Below are 21,559 nucleotides of genomic sequence, written 5' to 3'. Positions count from 1 at the left end.
CCCTTCAAGTCCTCCTTTGTTAATGCTGCTTTTGATGGAAGTTCATTGTTTGGCCCCAAAGTGAAGGACACACTTTGTGTGAGCAAGATGGCAAGGCCCTGTTTGCAGTGGGTGTACATTCTTTGACCCCTCAAAGAACCTTTTTTAGGAATCATTTAGGTGGCTGGAAAATGTGGTTCAGAAAGTCCCAGGGTCCTTTCCAAGATCCATGTGAAGATAGTTCCCCCCAGAGGGAAACTCAAATGGACGATGCATCCTATGCAATAGAGGAGGCCTGCAGAACCAGGGGTATAGAGATTCTTTTTCTGGCAGACCCTTTTGGTGCTCCTGCAAGGAGGCCCAATTGTCCACCTGTGGAGGCAGTCAGGGGTCATGTAGCCCTGCACCAGAGAGCCTACTAGACATTACAAAAGATACGTGGGTGCAGAGGGTTATTTCCAGAAGTTATATAATTCTATCTTCCCTACCCCCCTCCCTCAACAGGAAACAAAATTCCCAGTGTTCCACCCAGTCAGAGGAAAACAGCATCTCTAGAAATAAAAAACCTACTAGAAAATATTCATCCAAGAAGTTTCCCCAACAAGAAAGAGTCCAGAACTTACAAAAGATTTTTAGTGCCAAAGAAAACAGTGGACTGGAGACCAGTTTTGGATCTCAGCAATCTGAACAAATTGGTTCAGTGTACAGAATTCCAGATGGTCATAGTTCAGTCCATTTTGCCTTCGTGTACATGGACGACTGGATGTGCTCACTAGATCTTCAGGATGCGTACTATCACATAAAAATGAACTGGCAATCCAGGAGATACCTATGCTTCCAACTGGGAGGTGGTCATTACCAATTCAGAACACTGTCCTTTGGCCTCACCACAGCCCCCATAGTGTTTACCAAATGCAAGGCAGTAGAAGTGGTAGCTCACCTGAGATGGTGTGGATTCCAACTGTTTCCTTACATAGACGACTGGATCAGCACTGCTCCAACCAGGCATTTACTGATCAAAGTGAGAGATTGTGTACTCCAATTGTGCTCCTACCTAGCAATCACAATTAATCTCAGCTGGAGGCAACTCAAGTACTAGAATTCATAGGAGCCTTGTTCGACACTGTATCAATGACAGCCTCCCTTCCCATGCCAAGGGTACAAACTATAAGATTTCAAGTCAGGAAGATAATTCAAAACTCTTCACTGTCAGCCCAACTAATTCTACAGGTGTTAGGGTCGAAGTCTGCTGCCATAATTCTGGTACAGTTGGCAAGGTACCATATGAGAATTCTTCAATGGACCCTGGCAACTCGCCCATTCTGTACCAGCTTTTGTCCACCCAGATCAAAATAACTCAAGCATGCAAAATTTCTCAGGTGGTGGATGTGCTCAGATCAGATTTTACAAGGCGGCCCATTCATACTTCCTCAGCCCAAAGCCATAGGGACCACAAATGCACCCCAATTTGGGTGTAGGGGACACTTCTTGAGAAAGACTGTCCAATGCATCTGGTTCCCAGAAGAGGCCAGCACACACGTTATTGTCCTAAAAATGTGAGCAGATCTTCTAGTGTTGCAGGCCTTTCAAGACTCTCTCCTGTTATGGACTTTTGCGATTCAGACTGTCAATGTGGCAGTAGTCTGGTACATCAGCAACAAGGAGGAATCTGATCTTACCCCTTATGTCGAGAAGCTCTGAGTGTGTGACAGTGGGTGAGCTCGTCCAGCCATTTTCTGATAGCAACACACATTCTGGGGAAATCTAACATAAGACAAGTTGAGCAAGTCCATTCTATTACCGCATGAGTGGTCTCTGAACAGGAAAATTGCAGAAAAGATATTTTGCCAAAGGGGCCAGCCATGGTGTGACCTTTTTGCATCCCCCTCAGCAAGTGCATCAGATTCTTTTCCTGATCCCCCCCACCAAAGTCACCAAGAGATGTTCTTCTCCACAGTTGCTGCCCCCAGTCTCCTTTATGCTTATCCCCCCAATTCCTCTAATTCACAAATTTCTTCAGAAGTCATCTCGATTGAAGAGCACTGTCATCTTCATTGCCCCTTATTGGCCTTATCAGATTTGGTTCCCCTTCCTCTGACTTCCATCTAATTCATCCTCCATGGATCCTGGATCCAATTCCAAATCTTCAGTCTCATCCGGCAGACATGATTCATCCAGACATTTTGGGCCTAAAGTTGACCACATGGTTTCTCCAGTTCCATTAATAGCTAGACAACCCAGGCTCTCCTCTCCTGTCACATCTTGTTGTCTTCCTACAAAGCTTCTACTAGGAAAATTTACAAAACTTAATGGAAAAGATTTATTTGGGCTCAAAAAAAAAAAAAACCCTGACCCCTTTTCAGTGCCCATATTCAAGATTCTCAAATATTTGGCTGCTGTTTTTAAAGGGCTAGTTCTTCAACAGTTAAAATACAGTTGGCTGCCATCTCTAAATTTCATGTCGGAGCTGACGATTCTTCCTTAGCTTCATTGTGACTATGTAAGGCATTTATTAAAGGAACCTTTTTTAGTGAAAGCCCCCTTTAAAAATACTACTCCGCTGTGGGATTTGAACCTTTTCTTACAAGCCTTGACTCAATCACCATTTGAACCAGCTGCTATTTATTTATTTGACATTTGTTAACCTGGATAGTCCAACTGAGCTTAAAGCCCTTTTTCAGCGGAGGCCTGGGGTTAACAGCTCAACAGTAAAATATAGGTTAGTAAATATAATAGTACGATATTTATTCAAACATTACAGATATAAACATTATGATACATGTCAATTTTACTGAGTTTTCATTTGAAGGTACAAAGAACAGTATTACTGCAGCCTTGTCACATGATTTAAATATAGAACATTATATAAACAGTAAAAAACATAGTTGCAATAGAGTGCAAGGAAACAATCCTGTTAGTAAAAGGGAGTTAGAAAAATAAGGCAGACTGCTGTTAGTATTGGAGATTTAATGAGAAGTGAGTATGTTCAATAGGGAACTAAGGTAGGGAAATAGGATCAGAGAAGTATTAAGTAATTAATAAGGGGTCAAGGTGGGAGGTGAAGGTTATATGAGAAGGGGAGGTTAGGTGAAGAGGAAATAGGAAAAGAATAAGGAATGAGTTGAGCTAAATGGAAGTTGACAAGGTAGGAATTGAGAGAATGTATAAAAAGGAGAATGAGAAAGGGGGGAGGGGGGTATAGGGTAGAGAGTCCAGGTAGAATTTAGGTAATCTTTTAGTGCTTTCTTGAATCCATGAGTCTGGTTTATTTTTCTTAGGGACATGGGAAGCTTGTTCCATGGCAGGAGCGGTAAGTAGCTGTAAAGTTTTTGTCCAGAAGATCTTTTGGGTTTATAAACTTCTAAGTGATATTGATGAGATCTCCTAAGAGTTCTTGGTGGGGTATAGAGGGAGACTAAAGAGGAGATATCGGGGTAGGAGAAGGGTTTGTACAGGATGGACTTGGATGATGGTAAGTTGATAAAGTAGATGATGATGAGAAAATTCTACCCCCCAATTTAGTGTCTTGAGAGCAAGACAGTGATGAATGAAATGGCTGGTTTGAAGCAAATCTAGCTGCTTTGTTATATGTGGTATCGAGTTTAGTGAGGAGTTTGGATTATAAATTAGTTAAGATTTGTGAACTATAGAAGAGATTAGGGAGGAGTTAAGTGTGGGCAAGTGTTAGTCATGACATGTTTGATAGGAACTTTTTATTTCTATATATATAGTAAGCCTAATCTTTGATGGGTTTTTTGATACACTGGAGCATATGAAGGTCAAATTTAAGCTGTCCATGTATGATGGCACCGAGAACCTTGGTAAGGTTTCGACCTTAATGATTGTGTTAAGGGATGTAATGGTGAATGTTGATTTGCGGTGGAACAGTGATTTGGGGAGGAAAAGTAGAAGTTTAGTCGTTTTGGGATTCAATACGAATTGATTATTGGAGAGCCACTTTTCAGTAAAGTTGAAAAATTTTTGCATAAGGGTATAGAATTAAAGAAGTACAGAACTGACTCAAAAAAACAAGCCACCCTGGTGGAATCACAAAATTTAATAGGCTGTACAACAGAAGGAAGAAAATCATGGCAAAAATTAGGAGGTGCAGCACCCATCAGGATAAAAGCACTCTCTTCAAACTAAACAGACCTCTCAGAGGACAAATAGTCTACCAAAACCAAATTTGAGGTGAAACTGGTTTCCCAGGCAAGGACAACCACAAGGCATTATTTAGCTATATCCGCAACCTCAAAGGCAATACACAATTGTGTGCAGAGCTTGTTGTAAATGGAGCCCACCTATACTGAGCAAGAAGATATAGCAAACCTGCTGACCGATAAATTCATGTCCAACTTTACCCCTCTCTCTCCCTCAACCTTCACTCAGGAAATACCATCTAATATAACTCCCCCTGCCATCGCTATGGAACAGGTCCTTAATGCTCTCTGTAAGGCCAAGAACCCTGTATCAATGGGCCATGACAGTACCCCAGGATGCCTTCTAAATAGTATGAAGGAAGCATAACCTATCAAGGCCTCTGGAATTGCTATTTAACTATAACCTCCGAACAGGTTTTGTGCCGCATGAATGGAGAACAGCAACAGTCATCCCTCTGCACAAAGGTGGGCAATCTACAGACCCTGGAAACTACAGAGTCATAAGTCTCACAAGTCTACTAGTCTTATATGTAAAGGCATGGAAAGAATTATGCAAATTATCAGTAGTGATATAGTAAACCTCCAAACACTGGACCCAATCTAGTTTGGTTTCGTCAAGGGCAGGTCATGCCTACTCAACCTGGTGGACTTCTTTGAGAAGGTCACCAAAGCAGTGGATGAGGCCAAAATGGTTCACATTGCCTACCTTGACCTGGCCAAGGCATTTGACACAGTACCCCACTGGTAGGTTAGGTACAAACTCATATGTCACCCGGTGGATAGCCAACTGGCTCACAGATAAGGACCCTGGAAGTTGGAACTGGGGAGTCCACATCAACAAAGAGGCCATTCACAACTGGAGTCCCTCAGGGATCAGTCCTTGGACCGCTCCTTTTTGGCATTTATTTCTCTGAAGTCAAGGCCAATGCCAGTGGTCTCTGACTACATTTGCAGATGATTACAAATTGGGAGCTGTCATTTAATCCCACACTGACACAAATGTTGTTCAGGAGGGGCTGACACAGACAAACAACTGGTGTCAGAGCCATGGACTAAAATTTAAATGTGAGGAAATGCATAATAGTACCCCTTAAGAAGTCATCTACCCCTGGTTACTATCATACTGACAACATACCCCTTAGAGTTGACTCAGTAATCAGAGACTTAGGGGCACACAGATAGTAATCTAGCGTTTGACCATAACGTGTCTACAGCAGTGAGAAAATCATTCTATATTGTGCAACTTATAAACTAAGGTATGGCATCTAAGTCCAAGGAAGTAATTGTTCCACTGTATTCAGCGTTCATCACACCTATCATTGAGTACAATGCTCCCTTTGGTATGTACCTAACCAGGCATATCCAACAAAATGGAACATCCACAGAGGTTCCTCCCTAAAAGAAAACAGGGCTTAAGTAAAATGTCCTATGCAGACCACCTCAAGGCTCTATCCCTACAGGCTTTTGAGGGGAGATCTATGGCTGACATACAAGGCATTGTCAGACCCCACTCTAATGGACCTCCTGCATATCCCCAATGCAAACAGCACCAGAATTGCCCATTATAAAAAAACAAAAAAAATTTGCTTGTGATACAAATAGGACCTGCTGGAGAGACTGGTATGTATCCTAGAGATTACCCTGTCTCTGGAACAGGTTCCCCATTCCCCATCCATGTGAAGTAGAGTTCCTCCCTGACCCAATTCAAGTGCAACTTAGACTATTGGATGGGGAACAGGAAATTCATCCCTGGTGTGGTACCTGTGTCTCTAATGGACACGGGTGACCTGTAAATAGTTAATCTTCCATGCCCTAGTTTGTAAACGTTTCATCTCCCAAGTCCCTGCTTACACTTATCAAGAGTATCAGAACTTGGGATGCATGGCTAGGCTTAAAAATGAAATGAAGACAATTAACATGGAACTTTATGGTAGGTACATAACTTCTTTATGTTAATTTGTCTATCTCTTCTTCGTTCTTGCTGGTTGGGACAGCGTCCCTAGCACCTAAAAAACCTGGGTGGCTCAGTGGAACAGACTCTTAAGAACAGTGGAGCCAAAGTCGGCTCTGCTCCTGGAGACTATATCCAACTTGTAAGGAGAAGTAAAGGTATGAGGGTATGCCCATGTTGCAGCTGCACAGATGGAATTCATGGGCAACCTAAACTGGAAGGCTACAGAGGTGGCCAAGGCCCTAGTAGAATGACCTTTCGGTTTAATAGGTAATTGTTTGTTCCTCAACTGATAAATGAAAGAGAGTTTGTGTGACAACCATCTGGACAAGGTTACCTTGGAAACTGGGAGACATAGTTTGCCCAAGGTGTAAGAGAGGAATAGTTGGACCGACTTCCTTACTACTTTAGTTCTGTGCATGTAAAAACGCAATTGCCTATGAATGTCCAATTGGTGTAGTTTATATTCTGCCTTGTTGGTATGATTAGGGAAAACCACAGGAAGATCTCTCGATTGGTTTAAATTACTTTCTGAACAGACTTTAGGGAGAAACTAGGGATTAGTCCTCAGAGCAACCCTGTCCTTATGAAAAAACAAGTATGGAGGACGAACACATAGCGCCTGAAGTTCAGAGACACATCTGGCTTAAGTAATAGCTACCAGAAAGAGTGTGTTCCAAGATAGAAACTTGATGGAGCAGGACGCGGCTGGTTCAAAAGGGGGCAGAATTAAGGAGGTTAGGACTAAATTAAGGTTCCCAAGGAGGAGGGGGATCTCTCACTGGAGGCCTAAGAAGAGTTGTCCCTCTCAAAAAAGCTTTACATAGCTTATGAGACAATGTTAGAGTTCGAAAAACCAACATAAAAGTTAGAAATGGCCGCCATTTGTACCCTGATAATAGAAGAAGTGGACCCGGAATGAAAAAGTTGAGCTAGGAATTCCAAGATTTCGTGGACTGTGGCTGAAAAGGGATCCACATTCCTAGTCTTTGCCCAATAAGAAAAATGTTTCCATTTGCTAGCATAAGTTTTCCTCGTTGTAGACCTGTGAGAGGAGACGATAATGTCACGGACTGCTGGGGAAATGCTAGGAAGCCTGGCTAAGGTTGGAAGTTGGGCAACCAAGCTGTGAGCTGGAGAGTTTTGAGGGATTGATGCAACCCACCTGACTGATGAACCAGGAGGTCTGGAATTGGGTCCAGAGTCCAGGGTTGATCGAGAAGGTAACTGTGCAGGAACGGGAACCATATCTGTCGAGGCCAGTAGGGAGCAATGAGGATCATTTTGCAACCCAACAATATTGCTTTCTGTACGAGTTTGGGTATCAGAGGGAAAGGAGGAAAGGCATAAAGAAGTCCATGGGGCCAATCGTGGACTAGAGCATCTCTGGGTGTGTGACACGGAAGCGGAAGAAGGGAGAAGTAGTTGCTGCATTTGCTGTTGAAGGGGGTGGCAAAGAGATCGCAGCAAGGCTGTCCCCATTTGCGGAAAATAAGATTCTCAATTTCCTGATTCAGAGACCACTCGTGAGGCATGAGAATAGCTCTGTTGAGCCTGTCTGCTATGACGTTGGATCTCCCGGGGATGTGCGTTGCAATCCGAAAATGTTGGGAGGAAATAGCCCACTGCCAAAGTCTGAGTGCTTCTCGACACGGGGTAGGACCTGGTTCTGCCCTGCTTGTTGATGTACCACACCACTGACATGTCCGTTTGGATAGCCCAGAAGGTAGAGAGTCTTGAAGGGCTTGCAACGCCAGGAGCACGGCTCTCATTTCTAGAACATTTATATGCAGATGGTACTCGTGAGGTTGCCAAGTGCCTTGGACTGTCCTGCCCAGATAATGCCCCCCCCCCTATCAGGGAGGCGTCTGTCATCACTGTGGCTACCGGAGGGGGTTGTATGAAAGATCTGCCCTGAGTAACTAGTGGGGAGACCATCCACCAAGAAAGATGTCTTTTGCATGCTTCCATGATCATGATCTTGTAAGTCATGGGTAGCTCTTGGAAAGACCACTGCGTAAACAGAAGCCACTGAAGAATCCTCATATGAAAGCACACCAGTGGGATTATGAGAATGGCTGCTGCCATGGAACCCAGAGTTTGAAGGATGAACCTGACTTGGATCCTTTTGCTCTGCATCAGAACCTGTACCTGCTGACTAATTGTGGACACCCTTTCTGGTGGTAGCCTTGCAAACATATCCCTTGTGTCTAAGTCTGCTCCTATGTAAGTGATAGATTGACAGGGCAACAAGGCAGATTTTTCGAAATTTATTGTGATGCCGAGTTGTGAGCAGACTGTGATTGTGTAGTCCCGTGCTTGTCTGAGTTGACGCCTGGTGGTAGCAGTAAGGAGCCAGTCATCTAGATACGGAAACACCTGGAATCCTTGATGCCTCAGGTGAGCCGTGACCACTGCCATACATTTGTTGAACACCCTGGGGGCTGTGGTGAGACCAAAGGGCAGAGCTCTGAACTGATAATGACTGGCCCCCAGCCGGAAGCAAAGATATCTCCTGGAGCGCCTGTCCATGTTTATATGGTAGTACGCGTCCTGAAAATCTATAGAGCACATCCAATTGTCCTGACACAGAAAGGGTAGAATGGACTGTAGCGTGACCATCTGAAACTTCGTTCTTTGCACTGACCTGTTTAGTCTGCTGAGATCCAGAATCGGCCTCCAGTCCCTTGTCTTTTTTGGTACTAAAAAGAACCTTGAGTAAGTTCTGGATCCGTGCTGGTCTGCTGGGACTTCCTGGATGGCTCTTTTTTCTAGCAGTTTTGAAACTTCTATTACTGCTTGCTCCTTCAGATTGGGTGGAACATCTGGGAGGGTCTTCCTTGACTGTAAAGGGGGCTGATTGAAGGGAATTTTGTAACCTCAGGATATAATGGACTGTACCTATCTGTCTTGTGTTAAACTTCGCCAGGCTTTTGGGTACAGCGAAAGTCTTCCCCCGACTGCCTCCAGATTTGAGCAGCCGGGCAACCCCTCAGGGATGCTGGAAGGGCTCATCAGAGAAGGATTCTCTGTTGCCCTGGTTCTGCGGACCACATCTGCTACGAGGGCGGCGTCTATTGTTATTGTTTCCCCCTCTGCCTCTGGAGGAAAAATCACTGTGTGTCAGGCAAGGCTCCCTGAGATTTACAGAACCACATCTTCCCACTCTTCTGATCCTTGGGGTAAGGTCTAGAGGGAGTGGAAAAACGGACTCCCACAGCAGAGAGAGTCTTGCCTTCTTGCTCACACCTAGTCAAAGTGTCTTTCACCTGTGGTCCAAAAGGAAAGGAACCATCAAAGGGGTGTTGGTGAAGGATGTTTGAAAGGGTTCCGCAAAGTTACACAGCTGCATCCAGGCATGCCTCCTAAGGGCCACCCCAGTACCAGCGGCTCTACTCGCCCCATCAGCTGCATTGGAAATGAGCCTCATGGAGGAGTTAACAGAATTAAACATCGCTAGCTGGGAAGCTACCTTGGCTTGTACTTCCTCAGCTGTTGGATCTTGGAGGGTATCTCCGAGCTTTTTAAAAAGATCCCTTTGAAGTCAGGTAAAATGACACTGGTAGTTCAGTGACCTCATAGAGAAGGTCGCTGAAGCGAACATTCGCTTCCCATATCTGTCCATCGTCTTAGACTCTTTATTAGGGGGATGGACAGACAAAGAGGTCTCCGTCTAACTCTTTTTGGTGGCTGCTGCTACCACCATAGCATCAACAGGGACACCTTTCGAAAGGAACTGCTTATCTTGGGGTGCTGTAATAAATTTACTAGATCTCCCCGGAGTAGGTTCCACTGTATACGGAGCTGACCAAGCCTTTCGAGCCACCACTGTCATAAGTGGATCGAAAGGCGGAGACACCCAGGAGGTGGAAGGTCAGGAACCGAAGGCATCCAGAAATACAGACTCATCCGTAGAAGGGGCTAGGGGATTCCAGTTCCCCCTCTACTTAAGCATTTCTAGGATGTCCAAGAAGGAAACCTCTTCAGAGGGGGATCTCAGGGACCCTTCCGAATCATCTAAGTCTGTATCAGAAGTGACAGGCTCGTGGGAGTCTATGTGCTTCCTCTTGCGCGTCTTCTTCCGAGGGGGCTCTTCTGAGTGATCAGGAGAGACCTCAGAAGAGGAGGAAACACCCAATGGGGTGTCCTGGAGCATCGGTTCCCTACGCTTAGGGTCTGGAGGAGGGGCAGAGGTTGGCACAGGCACTAAAGGGGACGAAGCCGGTGGGGCTGATAGTGGAGCTGACTCAGAGGACAGCACACTCCGCATGACATCGAAGGCATCCCTGCCACAATGCAGAGAAAGCTCCGGTTCTGAAGAATTAGGAATCTTTCTCCGCACAGAGGGAGACTGCTCCGAGACCGATATAGGAGCCAAGCTCACCTGTGCCGAAGCTCTGAGTGGGAGAATGGGGTCGACAAGGGTCCGATGCCACTCACCCCCTCGGAGCCGACGAGGGAGTCCCTGCGCCCAGATCCTTCAATGGAAGGCACCACCGAGGGAATCTGAGCCGACATCTGAACCGAAAGAGATAGAGTTATCGGAGCCGATGGTTCCACTACTCAAACCCCAATGAACTCCGGCTCTGAACTCATTGGAGTCGGAGGAGGAACATCGAGAGAAGTGGACGGAGCAGGTACCTGTTGAGGAGGGCTGGACAACAATTTGGCTAGTGCCTGCGACTTTAGCAACCTACTGACCACTCTCTCCACATCGTGATCCAACAGCCTAGACGATCGAGAGGAGTGAGAGGATCGGTGTCTACGCTCGCTCTAGAGTAAAGGAGACCGAGGAGCCGAATGTACAGATTCTAGTGAAGGGGACCTCATCCTCTTGTGGCTCCGCGATGGCTCCGAAGCCTCTGATGGAGCCGACGGGGAGATTGTTTTGTCTGTGCCAGCCGGAACCGACATAGAAGGTAAATCCTTAACCGAAGACTGCTCCGAACTTGGAGCCGACGGCTTAGTGGATTTAGGGGATTTCACAGGCTGTGAGCTCTTGGTCAGTGAATCCTGAGGTTTTAAAAGACCCCTAAGAATAATCTTATTCTTATGCTCCTGCAGGACTCTTGGACTAAAGGCATGGCAAATAGAACAAGAGTCCTGCAGGTGCACAGCGCCTAAACAGTAGACGCAAGAAGTGTGCCCATCTGTCAGAGACATTTTCTGATAGCATGAGTCACACTTCTTGAACCCAGAAACCTTGGATTCCTTTGACATCTTTAAAAGTAGAAGGAAAAACAATTATAACAATAACAACCAGAAGCAATATACAGTCTACAAATAAAAACACACTACTAGAAAGACTATTGCTAAAGGTTTTTTAAGATAATAGGAAAGCCTCTAACTTAAACGGCTAGCCTATAAGAGAAAGACAGAAGGAAAGCCTCTAACTTAACGGCTAACCTGACAAGAAGAGGTAGGGGGGAGGGGTGGGGGAGAACTCTCTAAGTTAAACGAGTTCCAGAAGAAAAGGGAGGGATACTATAAGCTAAACAAATATCTATCACAAAAAAATAAACTATCGTTAATAATAAAATACTAGAAGGGTTGAATTCTAGTGAAGAAAGTTATACAAAAAACTTATACAAGCCTGAGCCAGAAAAATGACACCTCGCAGCTGAAGCGGCAAACGAGATCTGGGTAGCTATTGCTAGGCATTATGGGATAAGGGGTAGCCTCAAGCCATTAAACCGCTCTCGCGCTATTGAAGATGGCCGAGTCGGAGCCGAGGATCAGCTCCAATCTCAACCAGCAAGAACGAAGGCGAGAGAGACAACTAAACATCAGTACATTACAGAATAGGTGATACAATAAAATAGATAATACTAGTTATACAGATGTTAGATTTAAGTATGGAAGCCAAGCCTGAATATGGTTGGTGACATGGGATAGTAGCGAATGTGTGAACAGTACAGTATTGCAGTTTGGCAGTAGAGAAGAGGAAAAGATGGAGAGCAGCAGGTTAAAGATTCTGAAAGCAAGGTATAGCGTTAGAGCTATTGTTATGTAGGCATCAAGAATGAACAGAAGATATGGTAGGTAACTGATATAGTAGATTATGTGTGGCTGGGTGGCACATGTTGGACTTGGTAAGTTGGAAGCACTGAATGTATGTATGAGGAGTCTGAGTGGTAAGTGAGATGGGGAGGAATAGTAGGAAGGCTAGGAATATATATATGTATGTATGTGTGTGTGTGTGTATATATATATATATATATATCTATAGTGCTTTTCACCGAAAAGCACTTTCGCGCAAGTATGCCTGTTCCGGAGATAGTACTACGGTGCGGGTAAGGGAAAATTCCTTTTTCCCCACTGTAGTGCGATCTCGGAGTGAGAATATTAAAGTAGGGGGTGTGAGGGGCAGGGTGGCTTGCCCCCCTGCATAAACGTAGATTTTTTTTTTTTTTTTTTTTTTAACTCACTTTAACGAAAGTGCTTTTTGGTGAAAAGCGCTTTCGTTAAAGTGTGTTTGATGATAATGGATTCAGGCGTTTGCACTTTCGTGCAAAAGTCCTAGATCCATATATATATATATATATATATATCTACACATACATATGTGTATATATATATATATATATATATATATATATATATATATATATATATATATATATATATATATATATATATATATATATTTTAAATAGGTCAGTGGCAGTACATCTACATAGCCAATGGGAGAACAAGTGTTGTTTCAATGAAGTCTTAAAGCAGTATTTGATGGGAGAACTTAAATTGACAATGTCTTTCCTCCCTGACAATACTCACTGTATGTCTTGAGGATATGGCAAGCAGGTAGCAGGCCTTGCCTTCAGGGAGTAAGGTAAACTGGTTCGAAATGCAAAAACTGAAGTTGTGAACCTGGGAACATTGCTACTAATAGTGCAAAAAAGAAAAGGGGATATAATGTGTAAAATATACTATTGTCTTAAACAGCAGTAACTTGGTGCATTCCTGTCACTCCAAGATAAGATGCAAGTGTTTTGGAGTTATATGTAGCAATAGTGCAGAGCACGGTCCCTCAGTTTGGGAGAGTGTGAAGAAAGGCCCCCCCAAAACCACTTCACTGGCAGTAGAACACATGTAGGGGTTTACTGTTTTGTTTTTAGTTCTCTTAATTTTTTTGTAATCTCAGAATTCACAATTATGAATCTTGCAGTTGTTGTAGGGAGATAACTGGCGGGCTTTTGAGGCAAATGCAAACAAATCTGAAAGAGTAATCATGAACAGTCTTGTAATCTTGTTTATTGGGAAGGTTACCTTGGAATTAGTAATTGGCCTGTATGTGTTTAATCTTTTTTTCTGTCTCCAAGATCAGTTTGCACAGGCTTTGTACATCTGTATGTGAAGACTGTGATAAAAGGAAGGATGGAGGAGAGTTTGTAACATTTTTAAAGTATTGTTTTATGTTTTTGCAAGCTAGATGTTCTTCGTGTTTCACTGTTGCAGTCATGACATTTGTGTTATCTGCCTGCTGGTAGCCCTCAGCCTGCCTGAATACCAGAGTCTTAGGATTCCTGCATCGGATGCTGTCTCTTCTTCCATGATGTCAGGTCGTCAGGGGTGTATAAGACATGCAGCCAATGCCATTGCATCAGTCTTTCTTGCCGTGCGGTGCCCGAATAAGAAGCAGTTTGCAAGTGCCGGTCGGCCGACTAAATTTTCATTTTCGAGTTTCAGATCCAAAGTCTTCAAAAAAGATAAGTACCCCATTGGGGATCCTTTTTTATTGCTCCAGCCGATGTCAGTAAAAGTTAACAATTGTCTTACCTGTGGAAAGCAAATACCTCATAGAGATTTTCATTCGTACTGCCTCCCCTGTTTAAGCCCAGACCATGACGTCCCTCGCTGTTGGTTTTGTGCCTTGTTCAATCCCCGAACTATTCGTTGTTGGGCTATCTGCAACAAATTACTTTCGTTCTGAGTCTCAGTACTCCGAAATGACTTCATTAAGCCATCCGACTACCAATCTTCCGAAAAAACGTAAGGATAAAGACAGAGGCAGACCGCATAGGTCCAAAACTGCCGACGATGCTTCCGTTAAGCTAGTCGCCAGTCTGCCGATACTCAGTGAAGCGTTTTTGCAGCCCCTGATGCCCGCTACTTCTACTGAGACCCATTCAGAGTCCGGTATGCCACGAGATGCTTCTTCGACTATGGAACCGGTGGATGTCTCTACCTTGGATGGGTACGGAGTCGCTGTGTAGGCACCAGCTTCTGCCAGTGTATTCAGGCCTACAGACTTGCATTTTAAACCAACGCCATCATCTTCATCCAGGCCTAAAACTTGCACCACGCCTAGAAAACTGACTATCAAACCGCAGGCTCAGGCCAATATGCCTAAAAATCAAATGCTTAGAATGGCTGAAGACCTTATTACCTTAATTATGGGAAGCCAGCCTTCCCCCTCTAAGAGACCCAGAATTGATTTTCTTTGATTCTTCTGATCAGGAGTCTGATATTTCTGCTTTTTCTGATTACCAAGATTTGCCCTTATCTACCTGTGAGGATTCTGATGCAGAGGATTACATTCCCTCTGCTTCCCTTCCAGAAGATTTTTCTTTTGGTGAAACCTTGCACTCTTAGGGAGCATTTCTGCTGGGAGAGCCAGGATTACTCTGACTCCAAAAAGAGACTTGGGGAATTCTTACTCAACACAGGCCTTTAGCTATCCCTCCTGTTCTGGACATTGTAGATGATGTTTTCTTGGAATCTAGCCTTTCTCCAGACACTTTACCTCCAGCTCCCAGAAAACCTGATCGGTATTACAGAGTACCTGTCTCTCTCAAGTTCCTGTTCGAGTCCTACTGCGGATCCAGAGACCAATTCTCAAGGACCAAAAGGCATTAAGGCTACTGCTGCCATAAATCCTACCCCTTCTGATAGCGATTCTAGAGCCTTAGACTTAGATGCTACTTTGGCCATCAGGGCTTTAAATTGCCAGTTTCATATGTTAAAGTATCAGCAGCATACTAAAACAGAAAATGATGTTGATTCCTGACTGTGCTGTACACAAAGAATTACAGGATTTAATGCATTCTGCAGAACAAGTTGGTAAGCATACTTTGCAATGTGGTTTTGACGCTTTAGAAGCATCTTGCAGGGCTGCTGTCACTGGGTCTGTACTTAGAAGGCATGCTTGGCTTAAGGAGCAAAACGTGCCAGATCATGTTAAAGCTAAATTATTGGATGCTCCCTTAAACCGAGACTGCCTTTTTGGCAACAAAGCAGAAGTCCTCAAAAGGATGGAGGAAAAAGCTAAATCTATTTAAACTGTTAAAGATTTCCTACAAGTACAGCCGCCCAGATTTAGTAGGCATTGGCCTTCAAAGAATTGGTCATTTCCAGTCTCTTTCAGGTCTTCCCAGTCCAAACCCGGAACAGCAGACCACCTAGGTTAGTCTCAGGCTGCGCACAGACCTAAGCAGTGGGGGGATCCCACTTCCAAAGCAGAGAGTAGTAAGCCACCCCCTACGGAAAAATGGCACAATGACTTAACCTTAACCCTTCCAAGCCCTGCTCAACTACCTGCTCCCTTAGGAGGAAAGCTTGCCCTGCATGCAAAAAAACTGGGAATTAATTACCCAGAACAAATGGGGTTTGAACATAGTTTCCCAAGGATACAGATTCCGCTTCCACACTACCAACCCCAAACGGTTGGCCAGACCTACCCCTAAATCAGTGGGCGGGGGCCCAACAGCAGGTTCTCTCTTAAGTATCAGGGCTATTCAACCTGTCCCAGCAGAACAAAGGGGACAAGGTTTTATGCAAGACTTTTCCTGGTACCCAGAAAAGACCGCTCCTGTTGTCCTCTCCTGGACCTCTCTATTCTGAACACCTTTCTGGTAATTCCGAAATTCAAAATGCTAACACTTCAACAGCTTCTTCCTATGCTAGGTAAAGATGCCTGGCTGGCAACCTTAGACTTAAAGGAAGCTTACCTGCACATTCCAATAAGGGAATCCTGCAGGAAATACCTACGCTTCAGGGCAGGCTCCATGCACTTATCAGTTCTCTGCACTTCCCTTTGGTTTATCTACTGTGCCCAGGGTATTCACAAAGTGTCTAGCTCCAACCATTGCACTTTGCAGGCAGAGAAATATTCAGATATATACCCATACTTGGACAATTGTCTGATTCAGGCAGCTTGCCAGGACTTGCTATTATAGCATCTGACATTCGTAAAGAAACTTCTAACCTCACTAGGGTACACCATAAACAAAAATAAATCTCATATATTACCCTGCCAACAGCTTGTATTCCTGGGAGCAAGCTTGAACACAACTTCCCAGATGGCTTTCCTCACTCCGGAGAAACAAGTTTATTTGACAACCTACTTCAAACTATTGGCAACAAAACCCCAGCTATCTGCAAGCCCTGTAGTTCATGGCCTCTTGCATTCTACTAATTCCATATGCAAGACTGCATATGAGGAAACTACAATGGTATCTAAAAAGCCTATGGTGTCAACATTCTCAGGACCTGGAATCAGATTCTTATCATTCCTTATATAAAGACAGAGTTCCTTTGGTGGGCAGAGGCCTGCTACCACAACAAGGGGCTCCCTTTCACTCAACCCCCTGCCGCCCAGATCATAACAGATGCATTAGACTGCATGGGGGGCTGACTTGGCAGGGCAGTGCATTCAGGTCAAATGGAACCTGATACAGATGCACCTGCATATCAATCAAAAAGAAATGTTAGCTGTACAGAATTCCCTGACAGGCTTCAAAGACCACATTCTTACAGGACAAATATTGGTAATGACAGACAACACCACAGTTATGTGGTACATAAACAAGCAGGGGGGAACCCACTCGTACCTTTTCTGCAGACTAGCCATGGTTCTGTGGAACACAGCTTTTGAGCTACCAGGTGCATCTACAGGCTCAATTCCTGCCAGGCAAGCTAAATTCACTGGCAGACGACTTAAGCAGAAATCTCATGGAACCACATGAATGGAAACTAGAACCAGAAATATTCAACCTCTTGAGGAACAAGTGGGGAACTCCAGAGGTAGACCTGTTTGCCTCCCCTCAGAACTACCAGTTGGACAAGTTCTGCAAAAGGACTTACCACAGTCAAGCTTGGAAAGTGGATGCCCTGTCCTTTTACCTGGGAAAGCCTCCGTGTATGCCATTCTTCCTCTGCCTATTCTCTCTCAAGTTCTGCTAAAGATCAAACAGGACAAGCTAAGGACAATACTGATCCCACCAGACTGGCCACACCAGCACTGGGTAACCTCTCTTGTGCAGTATGACACTGCTGGAACCATGGCACCTGCCTCAGACCCCTTTCCTGCTGTCCCAACTGGCTGACCAGATTCTGCACCGTCATCTTCAAACCCTGAACCTTGCAGCCTGGCTACTTCCTTGAGCTCTTCAATACCATCCCTCAGTAAGCAGGTGCTAAATGTCATTCTGGAGGCAAGGAGGCCTAGTACTAGAAAATCCTATGCTGAAAAGTGGAAAAGATACTGTTCCTGGAGCCAGACTCAGGGGATGGGCACAACGGTGCCCAGCTTACCTCATATACTTCAGTACTTAACCGAAATGCTCCACAAGGGCCTATCCTTCTTGTCAATTAAAATTCATGCCTCTGCCATTTCAGCTCATTATAATACTGAGCCACCCCTCTTCTCTCACCCCCTGCTAAAACAATTCCTTAGATTGGCCAAAAATTTAAGACCTCCCCCAGGAGGGCCCCCAGCCTGGGACCTTAACTTTGTATTGGAAAAGCTCACCCCCCCCCCCCTTTGAGCCAGCTGCAACAGCAGAGTTGAAATTCCTTTCTTGGAAAACAGCCTTCCTTCTAGCCATCACATCAGCAAGAAGAGTGTCTGAATTACAGGCCCTCATGGCAGTGGGAACCTTTCATTGTCTTCCATGCAGACAGGGTTTCCCTCCGGACCAGTCCTTCCTTTATGTCCAAGGTGGTGTCTAGTGTGGCCCTAAATCAGTTTGTTCATTTGCCTACTTTTTTACGTAATCCAGTAAACAAAGGGGAGTGAATATTGCACTCTCTGGATGTGCACAGACAACGTAGATTTTATTTGGACAGAACTAAGTCTCTCAGAAAATCTGAACAGCTGTTAGTTGGCTTTGCTGCAGGGGCAGAGGGGAAGGCCATTTCAAAGCAAACCATTTCCAAATGGATAGCCCATTGCATTCATTTCTGCTACAAGCACCATGGAAAACTTACCCCACAGGGGATAAGTTCACATTCCACCAGGGCTGCATTTACCTCTGCAGCCTTTCCTCACAGGAGTCCCTACCAGGGACATCCTAGAAGCTGCTACCTGGACCTCTGTACATACTTTCACCAAGCATTTACCACATTCCTATTTTTTCTAAATCCAGAGCTGGTTTTGCTACTGCAGTCCTGCAGGGCTTAATAGTTGGCCCTAATGCTCTTTAACTTCCTCCTCCCTTCCTTAGCTTTGGGAATCAACCCAAATGTGATGACTGCCACAGTGAAACATGAAGAACATAGTACAGTTGTGTAGATGTTAGTGTAGTCACGGTTGCAGTCCTGGTTACCCTCCATTCAGCCCCCTGACTTCTCTTGGCTCTAACTTTCCTTCTTGTTTGGTATATTTGCTTTTTGATGGAGGTGTGCCATAACATATAATTACTTTCCATTATGGGGCACCTGACATCTAGGGCAAGAAAAACTGATGTAATGGCGTCGGCTGCATGTTTTATTCCCCTGATGACCTGACGTCATGGCCGAAGAGACAGCAGCCGATGCAGGAATCCGAAGACTCTGGTATTCAGACCGGCTGAGGGCTTACCTGCAGGCAGATAACCCAAATGTGATGACTGCAACAGTGAATACACTTGAACATCTACATTTATGGTAAGTGTACACAACTGTACTTTTCAACTACTGATAAAGTGGGTAATGCCCCTGAAGCTGAAACATGAAGTCAAAGCACCTGTTCATTAGTAAGTGTTGATTCCTACTTGATTTTACTGTTCAGGTGTTAGTGTTACAGTTCATTTGCTGTACTTCAACATTCAGAGATCAACACATGCCATGTATGTAGTTGTAGGCCCCCAAAAGTGAATAACCCAGTACCTGTAGCAGGGCTAGTCTTTTGCTGCAAAATTTTAATGCATGGTTTGTGGGCTGGTTTTAATTTGATAGACTGAATATATTTTGGATTTACTTTTGGTTATTTTTTTAAACATTTTAAAGTTCTGAAGCCTTCTTCATAACTTTCCATTTGAATGTTAGTTTCCTGTTTGCAAATAAGTTTGAGAAAAAATTTCAGATATGGAAACATTTCAGGAGTCTGTATAATCAGATTAATTCCTGCTGTATCTGAAATGTAATGTCCAATGTGAGTGGTCAGCATGATGCACTGCATTGTGTTTTTGTTCAAGTAATGTAAGTAACTCAGCAATGTTTTGACTGGCAGGTTTTGAAGTGTACAAGACATGCTCTGATTTGGAGAGTCTCCTTGCTGCCAGTAAGCAGGTACTGATGGAAGCCCTGTCTTCACCAGTTTTTGAGTCCTGCAAGCCACAGACTACCCGGCTACCTCGAGAACTGAACCCTAACAAAAAATACAGCTGGATGCAAAAGAAGTGTGAACCGGTAAGTAAACTAATTACTGCACACAGTAATGACAGGTTTGAAGCAAGACAAAAAATTACATGCCAGCATGAAATTTTGTTTTTCTTTTAGATGATAGCATCCTGTTTCTAGTTTACCAGCTACAGCGCATCACAGTAAAACATTAATGGCGTTAACCTCTTAGCTGTTACTAAAGCCTGTTTGATAGATAATTGACTGGCCCACATCGTTAGCCCATTTATTTAGTTCCCTTGCCTTATGACGTCACCATGCATTCTTATTTTTTTTCATCTTTCTCCCAGCTTTCCTCAGGCTGTTCAGGCATTTACTTCACAGGAAGGACAGTATTGCTTTATTTTTCTTTGTAACTTACCATTTTGTATTTTCGTAAGCCAAGTTAATACTTGTTCCTTTCCAAGCAAATTTTGCAGCTTATGTGGTGCTGGTCAGACAAGAGTTTTGAGGGTTGAAAAAAGTTGTTGATCCTGCCATTTACTTTTCATATTGACTGATTCCTTTTTCATTTTATTTACTATCTTGAATGCAGAAAATTGTGATCAGGTAGTCCTAAACAAATGTGCAGATGAAATTCATGATGTGTATGGGGAACAAAGTGCTCCCCCAACCTCTACTACTACTTTTAGTCTTCCAGGGTCTGTGCTTGCTTTGTGGAAGAAAATCTGTTGCTTTTCACCTTTCTTCAGAGATTCAAGAAAGCTACCATTAAGCATAATGCTCAAGTTTTTCCTGTTGTCACTTGGGTTCACAAGAAGAAATTACTTCCTGTAGCAGAATATGCGATTTGAGGGGCATAACCCATTCTGTACTGACCCTAAATTATGCAGTCAGTAACTGGATGGGTCCTTGATTCTTACAACTTGGGGCCAGTGCTAATACTTCATTATTATTGCAGTATGTTACAGCGCAATGAAAAAGTATTTGCCCTCTTCCCGATTTCTTATTTTTTTGGATGTTTGTCACACTTAAATGTTTCTGATCATCAAACAAATGTAAATATTAGACAGATAACCCAAGTAAATACATAATGTAGTTTTTAAGTGATGATTTTATTTATTAAGGGGGAAAAAAACTATCCAAACCTGCATGGCCCTATGTGAAAAAGTAATTGCCCCCTAAACCTAATAACTGGTTGTGGCACCCTTAGCAGGAACATCTGCAATCAAGCGTTTGCGATAACTGGCAATGATTCTTTCACATCACTGTTGATGAATTTTGGTCCACTCTTCTTTGCAGAATTGTATTAATTCAACCATATTGGAGGGTTTCCGAGCATGAACTGCCTTTTTAAGGTCATGCCACAGCATCTCAATTGGATTCCAGTCCAGACTTTGATTAGGCCACTCCAAGACCTTCATTTATGCCGGTGTGTGTTGGATCATTGTCCTGCTGCAGAATCCAAGTGCACTTCAGCTTGAGGTCACAAACTGATGGCTGGATATTCTTCTTCAGGATGTTTTGTAGATAGAGGAATTCATGGTTCCATCAATCACAGCAAGGTGTCCAGGTCCAGAAGCAGCAAAGCAGCCCCAGACCATAACACTACCACCACCATGCTTGACTGTTGGCATAATGTTCTTTTTCTGAAATGCTGTGTTACTTTTATGCCAGATGTAATAGGACGCACACCTCCCAAAAAAGTTCAACTTTTGTTTCGTCAGTCCACAGAATATTTTCCCAAAAGTCTTTTGGATCATCAAGATGATGTTCTTCGTGTTTCACTGTTGCAGTCATTACATTTGGGTAATCCTGCTGGCAGGTTGCCCTCAGTCGGCCTGAATTCCAAAGTCTTGGATCCTGCGTCGGCTGCTGTCACCCCTTCCCTGATGTCAGGGGTATAAAAGAAGCAGCCAACGCCATT

The 21,559-nt window shown here is 44.0% G+C and overlaps 1 protein-coding gene across 1 annotated transcript in view; it reads left to right on the top strand.

Moving 5' to 3' along the window:
• TNRC18 (trinucleotide repeat containing 18) overlaps positions 1-21,559 on the top strand; it is a 725,141-nt gene that overhangs the window by 298,023 nt on the left and 405,559 nt on the right. The window contains exon 9 of the mRNA XM_044088920.1: positions 19,523-19,701. Coding sequence (XP_043944855.1) covers positions 19,523-19,701 — 179 coding nt within the window. The remainder of the gene's footprint in view (positions 1-19,522; positions 19,702-21,559) is intronic.

Source organism: Protopterus annectens, chromosome 12.part0, assembly GCF_019279795.1.
Source record: "Protopterus annectens isolate FY-2018-M chromosome 12.part0, PAN1.0, whole genome shotgun sequence".
Classification (NCBI taxonomy): Eukaryota; Metazoa; Chordata; order Ceratodontiformes; family Protopteridae; genus Protopterus; species Protopterus annectens.
The sequence above is the reverse complement of the archived record's forward strand: the minus strand, read 5'-3'. Positions and strand labels throughout refer to the sequence as shown.